Below are 11,591 nucleotides of genomic sequence, written 5' to 3'. Positions count from 1 at the left end.
AACAATCCTTGTTGCTTGCAAGGAATATAATGTGAAAAGTATAGAAATGGAGAAATAGAAGAAAATTATGAATGTAGAGATGGAGAAATACATAGATGTTCTTTTGATTTTTTAAATGGATTTTCTTGATTTATGTCTTCATTTAACTTACTAGATTTTAAGGTTAATAAATTTTATTAAATGTTTAGAGGTAGATAATTAACTTAGTCTAAGTTAATCTTATTCTGAGCATATAACTTGAGCTTGTAAACTTTCTAAAGAATGATCAACACTAATCACACACTAGCTCTAATAATTCAAATTCAACACACAAGTTCCAAATTACACCTTTAAGAACTAATCTATTAAACTAGGATGCTTTGGACTTTTTAGTTCTAATTTAAAATATGCATTTCCCTACTTTGATCGGTTGAATCTTTGAATAAAGAAGCCTTTCTTCACCAAGCTTTCTCCTATTTTCTCTCTCTTGCTTCTTTTTCTAAGCTCTCAAGTTAATAGAGCCTTTAGGCTTTAAGGAATTAAAAACTATAATTTTTAGTTGATAAAAAATGTTCTATTAATCTAAAATAATTTAAATTATTTTTAAAATAAATTCAGTTGATTCAATAATATTATCACAATATTTAATTAAAGTTGAAATTGATGAAAAAATAAATATTCAGACATCTTGATTTTATTTTGTTATGTACATAATAGTAAAGATTAAGGCTAAAGATTAGTTATAAAAATAAAAGTTATCATATTTATTTAAAAATTGTTCAACTTTAGGCAAAGTTAATTTGGTGACATACATTTTTAAACATTAGATTAAGTGTAATATTAATGAATCTGGTCAAATTTGTGTTAAATTATAAATAAAAAAAATCATATCATTTCTAAATTGTAATAATGTAAACTAAACATTGATTTGATTTGGGTAGTACATAAAATAGAGGCCTACCCTATGATTTAGAGGTTGACCATTTGAAATGTAGATTGTGTGTTTTTGATGTGGGCAGTGTGCATCATAATGGGTGACCCCTATAATTAATAGGCTAACCCCCATGGCAACCATATAATTGAGAGGTTGGACCTAACCTATCTCAATGATTTTCATTTAAAAACAAAATGTTTCCCATTTCTTTGTAAATGTATGTCATATATGTTTCAAAATTATGATGATTGCATATCAGAACATTCTATTCACATTGACATGTCTTTAACATTTGATGTTTTTACTAATGAACTATGGTTATTTATTGGAGTGATATTATGGCAAGATTTTCTCATTGTTTTGGGTGTAGTTCCTTTCTAGAATACAATTACTCTGTGATGTAAAGAAGGATGTGACAAGATAACTTGGTTTCAAGGGGTTATTGCAATTAGGTTGTAAGGAGTTGAATTTTGATTTATGTTCTTAGTTGTTGAGCGACATGAACATTGCTTATTCAACTTGAGTTATTTGGGGGGGAGACGATACCTTTGACATCTCATGATGTAGGGATCATGATGGGAATTCCACATATCAAAACGAAGTTAATTATTGAAGAGGCAATTGTTAAACCTAGTCCAATGTCGACTTTGAAGGATATAGAGGCAATGACGGTTGACATTGATGATATTGATAAATTTAATTTGCTCTTCTTGATATTCTCGTGTGCAACCTTATTGGCTCCCACTTTTCATTTGAAAGGTAGTCACACATTATGGTATACACCTCGAGAGTAGTTAATTGGGAACATAAATTGGAGATAATTTGTATTAGAATTTCTTATTCAATCTATACATGAACATAAGAGGAAGGAAAGTACTTGGGTTAATGGGTGTTTGAGGTTTCTATAGGTGACTATTTGTCTTATTTATAAGTATATGATGAAATATTTGGTAAAGTTGAGGTATAATTGGTTGTTGGTTATGTTAAGATAGTTAATGAACATTGCAATTGGATTACTGGCATGACAATTTACATGTTTTGCAATGATAGTTGGTTAACACATCAGTGGAGAAAGATAGGACAGAAGGAAATGAGGGTCCTCTAGTTGGTGAGCCAATTGACACAACTAAGACTTTGATGTAATCCTTCATACCTAATGATTATAAATAGCAACTTCTATTTAACTAAGTCCCAAGTCCAAATATATGCAATTTAATGTCCTTTAATTTTGTTTAACTTAAGTTGTTTTTGCTCACATGGAGGCAACTTGACATCAGATACAGGACGCACAAAGTCATGTATATAGACTTGTTGCATCCTACCATTGTGATATGAATGTATTAAGGACTAGTTTTATGTCTTCACACTATGGCACTGATGAAAGATAATTGTCGAGTTGGTATCAAGATGTAAATGAAGATGATGCACCTTTTGATACAAATAATGTGCAATAGACACTTATTGATTCTGATGGTCAAAAAACATCTATTGAAGGTGACATTGGATGTACTCGTGAAGAAGTGTCTGAAACACCCCAAAGCCAAATTATATATAGTTAGACAAGGCATGGTAGATCTAGTAATGTCCCCACTCAAATTTCCCATAAAAACATCTTATGTATTATATCATCAAATTTCAAAAAAATAAAAATAAAATCTTATATATAGTAATAGATTTTTTAAAATTAAACTGAATTCCTATAAATGTAAATTTAATTTTTAAAACATAAAAAATAATTGCATTTCAAATACCACAAAAAAATTAGATAAAAATAATGTTATAAATTTTAAATAAAACTAAAAAGTAAATTTGCATTATAAAGTGAATTTCACTCACCTCTCTTGAGGTTGAGTTAAATGCCTTTAACCAGAATTAATTTAAAATTTCATCAAATATCATTTCTTATCCTATTTATTTGTTAATTTCATTTTTTTTCTTTCTTCAAGTTTTGAAAATTTATCGCAATTGTAAAAAAAAAACCAAAAAAATAAAAATTATACTAAAATTTCATAGTACTAACTAATAATAAAAATAAAAGAGAACAATTTTGTCATAGTTATTAGCTATAATATAAATAATAATAAATAAAAGAAATGTATATGATTACCTATGTATTAAAATGATAGTCTTCTCACCTGTTTATGGTATATATTTTTTAAAAACCTTGGATAAATTTGGTTCACAAATGTGTCTGATTTTAATGCAAATTTAGGAATTTTTTGGCCATTATCACCTCTCACCGTGCCTTTATGGTAATTTTCCAGGGTAAAAATGTAAATTTATTGTCGGAAGTGAAGTTAGCACTCATGCGGACGTTAGTAGCAGGCTCTATTCAGCACAACGTCCAAGAAACGCTCAATAAAACTGGAAAACGAATCACATATAAAGGAGATTTGAGAGACAACCTTACTTTCTACTTTCATTCTAACTCATGCTTTCGTATCAGTTTCTCACATTTTCCCGAGAAAATCTCACGTCATTTCCTAGAAAAAGCCCTACCACCGTATCGTTTCGAACATCAAGTTGTGATAAGAGATGTTTCCTCCGGCTGACGACCCTCCCGATCTAGGGATCCCACCCAACCGTGGCCCTCTGCCCGTCAGGAGAAACCCTAACTCTAAACCTAACCCTCGCGTTCGTTCCGGCCATCAACGCAATGCCCGGCCGCAGGGGATTCGGGGAGAGTCTGAGCTCACCGAGGCGCTCTATGGGAGATTCTTGACGTGTTCTTTTATTTTTCCTGCTGTGTTTCACATCTGTTTCTCGCATTTTACCGAGAAAATCTCACGTCATTTCCAAGAAAAAGCCCTACCACTGTATCGTTTCGAACCTCAAGCTGTGATAAGAGATGTTTCCTCCGGCTGACAACCCTCCCGATCTAAGGATCCCACCCAACCACGGCCCTCTGCCCGTCAGGAGAAACCCTAACTCTAAACCTAACCCTCGCGTTCGTTCCGACCATCGACGCAATGCCTGGCCGCAGGGGATTTGGGGGGTCCGAGCTCACCGAGGCACTCTATGTGAGATTCTTGACGTGTTCTTTTATTTTTTCTGCTTTGTTTATAGTTGTTCTGATGATCATGCATGTGTCTTTATTTCAAGAATGCCCATTTCTGAATGGTAATATTTGCTTCCAAGTAAGATGTATTTTGGAATGACAACAATGGTAGCAATGCCTAATGGTTTTTTTTCTCTATTTCTTTGATTTTTTAACTATGCTCTTTTTGTTTCTTTGATTTTTAATAATGCTCATTTTGGATATTTCAATGGGAATTCATCCATTTTCTCGGTAACCAAACCTGGTGGTATTTGTTTGTCTCTTAATTTATGTGATACATTTTGGAATAACAATATTTGCTTCCTAATATGAGAAAATTATTTTCATAATGGTAGTCATAACAATGCCTAATTGTTTGTTTCCTATTAATTTTGTAGAGCTACCAATTGTAAGTAAGTGTTTGCTGATTTTATTTTTCTAAAATGCATATATAGGATTATTGTATTGCCTACATTTTAGAGGGAGTCTTAAGGTGAATATTGCATTTTGTGTTTTCTCAGCAACCAATCATTCCTGTTTCTTTTTATTTATTATTTTTTGTTTTAATTTCTGTTGTGCCCATTTTGGATGAAAAATGTACCATTGGGTTTGGTGTTTTGGAGGAAAATTTTAGGGTTATTTTCTTTTTAAAGAAAGAAAAGTATTTATGACTTGATTCCCACATGGCCAAATCATTGTTTGATTGTTCTCTCTGAGATTGTCATTTGTGAATAACATTTGCAGTTTTTGTTCATAATTGTTGTTTTCTCTTTTATACATATGAAATGGGGTAGATGTGGCTGGGACTGGTTAAAACAACTAAGGAAGGAGGGATAAATGTGAATGAAACATATGTGTTCTGGAATGGCCATGAACTTTCTCCAGGCAATGTGAGTGAGAGTAAATGTATTTAGTGATGCTTAAGCTTGATGTTCCTCTCTGTGTTCTGGACAGACCAATATGTCCTTTTTCATCACTCAACAGATATATGCATGGATCCCTTGGATATGTGAGCAGGTATGCTGTGATTTATAACTTGATCATTAACTTTCTCGATCAGTCTCATATTTTGTTGAAAATTACATCTTGTAGGTAAAACAAGGTTGTTCAATCGCAATTGATTATCCATCTATCTGGAAGCAGTTCACTGTGTATTGCTTTTGCAAAGTAAGGCAATGAACCTAATTTTCTTCAAAATATTCATGAAGCCTTCCTTTGGGTTTGAGGAGATGTAAATTTGGGAATAGCTTTGAGGACTCCTGTTAAGAAGATTGATACTTTGTTGACAATAATCTCTATAGTTCTCTAAATAATAATATAAAAATGACTTCCTTTATTTTTTTGGATGCTGCATACACTACCATATCAGATTGTGCTTTGATAATTTTTTGTCTTTATCTCTTATTAGGTTTTGGGGGAATAGGTTCCATCCAAGAGGCAACTTATTCACCTTAGGATTTCCCTTTGGAAACTGAGTAGAATATTAATAGCCCACCAACAATTGAATCAAGTGTTGTTAAGAACTACCCTTTTAGGAAAGTTCATGAGCATGAGAAAAAAAAGAACTGGGTCCTAGAGGAATAGCCCTCATAGTTGATGGAAGAATTTTGATGGTAAGTTACAAGTTGCTCCTACTTGTTGTCTGCATTTAATTGAGCTTGTGCACAAAATCACAAAAGCTTGGAGAGTAGTAAAAGTCCATGGTATTATATTCCAACTACTACAATCAAAGGTAAAATTTTATTAGCCTATGTATGTGCTTATTGATGATCAATAGTACTGTTATCACGAATTCTGAATTTTAAAAAGCTTCATTATACTTTGGATGAGGGCTATTTTCTTTTGAAAAACATGAACGAGAGAGAGAGAGAGAGGGTTAGAGTGAGAGAGTGTGAGAGCGATGGAAGGGAGCGAGGCGAGTGGCGAGCGTCAGAAGGGTTAGAGGGCGAAACAAGTAAGGGTGCAGAAGGTGATGGCTTCGTGGGGGTTAGGAGCAGGGCCAAAAAGGGAAGTTTTGGAGTGGAGTCGAAATGGTTTGATGTAGAGGTGATGGAGCAGAAAGGCAAGGTGCAAGCCATGATTGTAGAAAGGAAAGGAGGAGTCTCTTCGTGGATTAGGCTGGGACCGAAGAGCATTGGGTGCTTCATTGATGGTCTAGCTTCTTGCATTAAGATTGCGGGATTTGGTATTTAGGAAAGGAAGTGGAAGGAAAGTGGGAGGTCCTACTCTATGGTGCGGGATCAAAATAAGGGGGGGGGGGAGGGGGTTGTTTATGCGAATAGGGGTCACAGATCTGGAAAATAAAAGGTTTTGCATATTCATCCCAAAAGGCAGAGGAGATAAGAGTGGTTGGGTGCTAATGGTGGAGATGCTACGTCGGCGGGGTGTTATGCCAGAGAAGAGAGCTTCCAGAAAAATGATGCGCTGTTGCTGAGTCCATGCATGGGGAAAACCTATGTGGAAGTGGCGAAGCAGTCAAAAGAAAGAGAGACAGTAGTGGTGAGGGTGGAGTTATGTAAGAGGGAGTTGAGCCGAAATCTGGAGAAGCTGGCTCATTGCTTGGTGGGGAGCTGGAACCCTAGATCTGGGAAAGGGGACGACCTAAGAGGATGGGGGACATACTTGGCGAAATTTTGGAGTTTGAAGGGTAATTTAGGAATAGCGAATCTAGAACTGGGTAAAGTCCTATTCGAATTTGAGTTATTGGCTGAAGCAGAGAAAGCCTTAAAAATTGGGGGTTTCTCGTGCGGGGTCTACTCTTAGTTTGGAGAAATGGAGGCCAGAGATGGGATGTCTGTTGGAGGGGGAAAAGAGGAGCGAGGCTTGGGTGCGTATTGTGGGACTACCAGTTTCTCTATGGGAGCGGGACACTCTGAGAAGAATAGGAGATGCCTGTGGGGGTTTTCTCGCTGTCGACTCTCAAATGGAGAAGTTGGAAGATTTGCAGTGGGCGAGGATTTTGGTGAAGCTCAACGACGAGAAGCCCCCCAACGTGGTGGAAGTATGGGCTGAAGATGTTTGCTATGAGATTACTCTTTGGTGGGAGATCAGGCCTGTCCTGAGAATGGCAAGGGAAAGAAAGGGCGAAAACAAGAATGTTTCAGAAGGAGAGGTTGGGAGTGAGGCCATCGCATGTGCGGCTGGGCGCGTGAGGGGGAAGGATGGTGGTCCAAGTCTCGAGGTCCTGCTGCGGACTGATGATGGGACGAGGGGGCAGTTTTCTGGGTCGGGTCAGGTTGAGGATCCTGGTTTGGGCTCTGAATTGGTTGGGCCCCATGAGTCGTTTGGGACGACGTCGCAGTGGGCCTCTGGGCCTTCTGAGGCCTATAGGCCCTATCCGCCCACGACCTCTCCTTGCGAGTTTGGGTCGTCTTATCTTGGGCTGCTGCATGTTAAATATTATGGGCGGGCCTCGAATAAGCTTCTTAGAGGGTCTGGATTGGGCGTCCGAGGCCCGGCCTCGCCTTTGGACTTGGACGAAGCCCAATTGGGGGGGGGGGGGGGGGGGGGGGCGTCCCTTAAATTGGTCAGGCCCAAGTTCTTTGGGGGGCCTTAACCATTCCAGGTCTTTTCTATGGGTGGTTGATGGACTGTGGAGACCTTTGGCCGAGAAGCAAAGCTTGGAGGAGAACTCGAAGACAGATGATGCTCTAATGGAGGAAGCCTCGAGGTATGGGAATGCCTCTAACTTCTTTGGGCCGTTGGTGTGTGTTTCTCCTTCTCCCTCTTCTTCTTTTTCTGGTCGGACTCCATCGGGGGAGTATTACGGCTGTTCTGGGGTGGTTTTGGACGCATCCCAGAAGGAATCTCTGGACCGAAGGGTGATTGGAAGGGAGTCTTCAATGCTGGAGACTGTGACTCACTGGGAACTGTTGGAAGATAATAATGGTGCTATGTGAGCTAGTGGAAAGGAACTTTGTTTAGCTAGCGATTCGTTTCCTGAAGTCAGGGGTTAGAGGGAGGCCAGTTGGGAGGAGAGTGAGTTGGCAAGGTTTAGTCAGTTTTTGGGGTTTTCGATAGTGGGACTAGAAAAGGATATCTTGGAGTTCATGGTCAAAATCAGAAAACGAAGGGAAAAAGTGCACAGGAAATCTCTTCTGGAAAAATCAAAATTTGAAAGGGAATTGAAGAGACTTGAATGTTTCATCAATTATGAAGGGGGGAGGAAACAGAAAGGTATTATGCAAGAAAGAGGGTGCCAAACTTCAGTTGTCTAATGAAGCTAAGACTGGTGAGTTGGAATGTTTGAGGAGCTAATGATAGCTCCAAAAGGAAAGTGATCAAGGCCATGATCAGAAGTCAGAGGGCGGACCTATTTTGTATTCAGGAGACGAAAATTCAGACAATGACCGAGGGGGTGTTGAGGAGTTTGGGTTCTAGGAGGTTTCTTGACTGGGGAGCTATGGGTGCTCAAGGTTCAGCGGGTGGTATTTTGGTTTGTTGGGATAAGAGATCTTTGGAATTGTTGGAGATGGAGGTGGGTAATTTCTCTATTTCGTGTAGGCTAAAGAATGTTGAAGATGGGATGGTTTGGATTTTTACTGGAATTTATGGGCTATGTAACAGGAAGAAGAGGGAGGCTTTGTGTGAGGAGTTAGGGGCTATAAGGGGAATATGGGACAAGCCTTGGTGTTTAGGAGGGGACTTTAATGTCACTTTATCCCAAAGGGAAAGGAGCAGGCAGGGTAACCTTAATGGAGCAATGCAAAGGTTTGCTCAGGTGGTGGATGATCTAGTCCTTATAGACCTCCCTCTGCAGGGGGGTGTGTTTTCTTGGAGTGGGGGCAAGAACAATCAGACATGGGCTAGATTGGATCATTTCTTGGTAACTCAGAGTTGGCTAAATATTTTCAGGGGAGTTGTCCAGTGTAGGCTTCCTAGGCCTACCTCTGATCACTTCCCCATTTTGTTGAAGGGGGGCGGGATGAGCCGGGGACCCTCTCCGTTCAGGTTTGAAAACATGTGGCTCAAGGTTGATGGGTTTAAGGATCTCCTTCGGAATTGGTGGCAGGGAGGGGCGAGAGGAGGGAGGACCCAACTTTAGAATGGCTGCTAAAATGAAGGTGATGAAGGAGAAAATTAAAGCATGGAACATGGATGTTTTTGGTAGGCTGGAAGTGAACAATAGCTCAACCCTTCAGCAAATTGAATTTTGGGACATGGTGGAATGTGATAGGGGCCTTTCAGAAAGAGAAACAAATTTGAAAAATGAAGTTAAGGAGAATTTCAAAAAGTGGGTTCTTTTGGAAGAAATCCATTGGAGACAAGTGTCTAGGGAGCTGTGGCTAAGAGAAGGGGATAAGAATACAGGGTATTTTCATAAGATGGCTAGTGCCCATTGGAGAAACATTTTTTTTGGATAGAATTAAAATATATGGGGTGGAGTTGGTTGAGGAGCAGGAGGTGAGGGAGGGGATTGTGAATGCTATTCAGCACCAGCTAAGGGAAGACCCAGGCTGGAGAGCCGATATAGAGGGGCTGCATCTTCAAAGTCTTAATCATAGTGAAGCTGAAGCTCTAGAGGTTCCCTTTATTGAAGAAGAAATATTCTCAACTTTGATGGATAGGAACGACAATAAGGCCCCAGGCCCGAATGGGTTTACCGTGGCTTTTTGGCAAGCTTGTTAGGACTTTGTAAAGGAGGAGGTTGTAGAGCTGTTCAAGGAATTTTATGATTAAGAGTCTTTTGCCAAAAGTCTGAATTCTACATTCTTGGTCATTATTCCAAAAAAAGGTGGGGCTGAGGAGCTAGGGGAGTTTCGGCCCATCAGTCCGTTAGGGGGGTTGTACAAGCTTATGGCCAAAGTGCTGGCCAACAGGCTGAAACAGGTGTTAGATAAGGTGGTTTCGGTTGATCAGAACGCGTTTGTGAGGGGGAGACAAATTCTTGACGCCTCTCTTATAGCTAATGAGGTGGTTGACTATTGGCAAAAGCGGAAAGAGAAGGGGCTGGTGTGCAAGTTGGATATTGAGAAAACATACGACAACATTAGTTGGAATTTCCTAATGAAAGTCTTGAAAAAGATGGGCTTTGGGTCTCGTTGGATGGAATGGATGTGGTGGTGTCTTTCAACGGCAAAATTTTCTGTCCTTATTAATGGGGTGCCAGAAGGCTTCTTCTCTAGCTCTAAGGGCCCGCGTCAAGGAGATCCAATTTCTCCTTACCTATTTGTCTTGGGCATGGAAGTGCTGAGTGCACTCATTAGAAGGGCTGTGCAGGGGAATTTCATTACTGGGTGTAGGCTAAGAGGGAGAGGGGGTGCAGAGATGAATGTGTCTCATTTGCTCTTCGCCGATGACACTATTATCTTCTGCGAAGCTAGAAAGGAGCATTTAACTTATCCTGGTTGGATTTTGGCGTGGTTTGAGGCGGCTTCTGGGCTTAGGATCAATCTGGCCAAGAGTGAGCTTATTCCTGTTGGGGAGATTGATAATATTGAGGAAATGGCGGTGGAATTAGGCTGCAGAGTAGGGAGCCTTCCGGTTAAATATTTGGGGCTGCCCCATGGAGCCCGGCACAAAGCTTTGTCCATGTGGGATGGGGTGGAGGAAAGAATGAGGAGAAGACTTGCTCTTTGGAAAAGACAATATTTGTCTAAGGGCGGGAAAATCACCCTCATTAAGAGTACCTTGGCCAGCATTCCCATCTACCAAATGTCCATCTTTAGAATGCCCAAGTCAGTGGTTAAAAGGCTTGAAAAATTACAAAGAGATTTTCTTTGGGGAGGGGGAAGCACGAGTAGGAAAGTCCATTTAATTAATTGGGAGGCGGTGTGTACTCAAAAGGAGAAGGGGGGTCTTGGCATTAGGAGGATTGGATTATTGAACAAGGCCTTATTGGGCAAGTGGATTTGGAGATTTGCCTTTGAAAATGATGTCTTGTGGAAGAAGGTGATCAGGGTGAAGCATGGTTTGGAGGGATGTGGTTGGAGATCTAAGGAAGTTCGTGGGCCCTTTGGAGTGGGAGTTTGGAAGGAGATTTTGAAGGAGACGAGCTGGTGTTGGGATAACATGAAGTTCAGGGTGGGGAGGGGAACTAAGATTATGTTCTGGACTGATCATTGGTGCGGCAACACAGCGCTGTCCCAAGCGTTTCCCCAGCTTTATGCCTTGGCGGTGTGTAGTAACGCGTCAGTGAATGAGGTGTGGGACCCAAGGCTTGGCCAAGGAGGGTGGAATCTCATATTGTCTAGAGATTCTAATGATTGGGAGCTGGTGTTAATAGAAGAATTGCTTCTTCTTCTAAGGGGCTTCAGGTTAACCCTAGAGGAGGACTCAGTGTTATGGAAAGGAGGGGATTTTGACATTTTTCGGATTCGAGTGGCTTACAATCTGCTGGCAGCCCCTAACCCTCTCGTTTTTTCGAAAAAAAATATTTGGGTGGACAAGGTCCCAACCAAAGTTGTTTTTTTTTTTGCGTGGGAGGCTACTTGGGAAAAAATCCTCATGTTGGATAGGCTGCAAAAGCGTGGGTGGCAGCTCCCTAATCGTTGTTTTTTGTGTGGTTGTGAAGAGGAAAATGTAAATCACATTCTTTTACATTGTACAGTGGTCAGGGCCCTATGGGAGATCACCTTTGCCTTATTTGGGGTTCAATGGGTGTTTCTAGAGAAGGTCAAAGAGGCGTTATTATGTTGGCGG

The 11,591-nt window shown here is 40.0% G+C and overlaps 1 protein-coding gene across 1 annotated transcript; it reads left to right on the top strand.

Annotated features, from left to right (window-relative positions):
* The first annotated feature begins 8,295 nt into the window (after window positions 1-8,295).
* On the top strand, window positions 8,296-11,559 carry LOC117910970. The gene is made up of 5 exons (XM_034825145.1): window positions 8,296-8,900; window positions 8,962-9,261; window positions 9,314-9,573; window positions 9,685-10,433; window positions 11,500-11,559. The coding sequence occupies exons 1-5, from the start codon at window positions 8,296-8,298 to the stop codon at window positions 11,557-11,559; spliced, it is 1,974 nt and encodes a 657-aa protein (XP_034681036.1).
* Window positions 11,560-11,591: the final 32 nt, after the last annotated feature.

Source organism: Vitis riparia, chromosome 3, assembly GCF_004353265.1.
Source record: "Vitis riparia cultivar Riparia Gloire de Montpellier isolate 1030 chromosome 3, EGFV_Vit.rip_1.0, whole genome shotgun sequence".
Taxonomy (NCBI): domain Eukaryota; kingdom Viridiplantae; phylum Streptophyta; class Magnoliopsida; order Vitales; family Vitaceae; genus Vitis; species Vitis riparia.
Note: the sequence above shows the minus strand (reverse complement) of the source record. Positions and strands in the feature narration are given on the sequence as shown.

Bases quoted from the DNA above. Each gene is read 5' to 3' on its own strand.
- LOC117910970 (XM_034825145.1), top strand. From the start codon at position 8,296: ATGACCGAGGGGGTGTTGAGGAGTTTGGGTTCTAGGAGGTTTCTTGAC. The intron at 8,901-8,961 runs GTTTGAAAACAT...AATTGGTGGCAG, and splicing joins CGGGGACCCTCTCCGTTCAG to GGAGGGGCGAGAGGAGGGAG. The intron at 9,574-9,684 runs GTTAGGACTTTG...TTCCAAAAAAAG, and splicing joins CGTGGCTTTTTGGCAAGCTT to GTGGGGCTGAGGAGCTAGGG.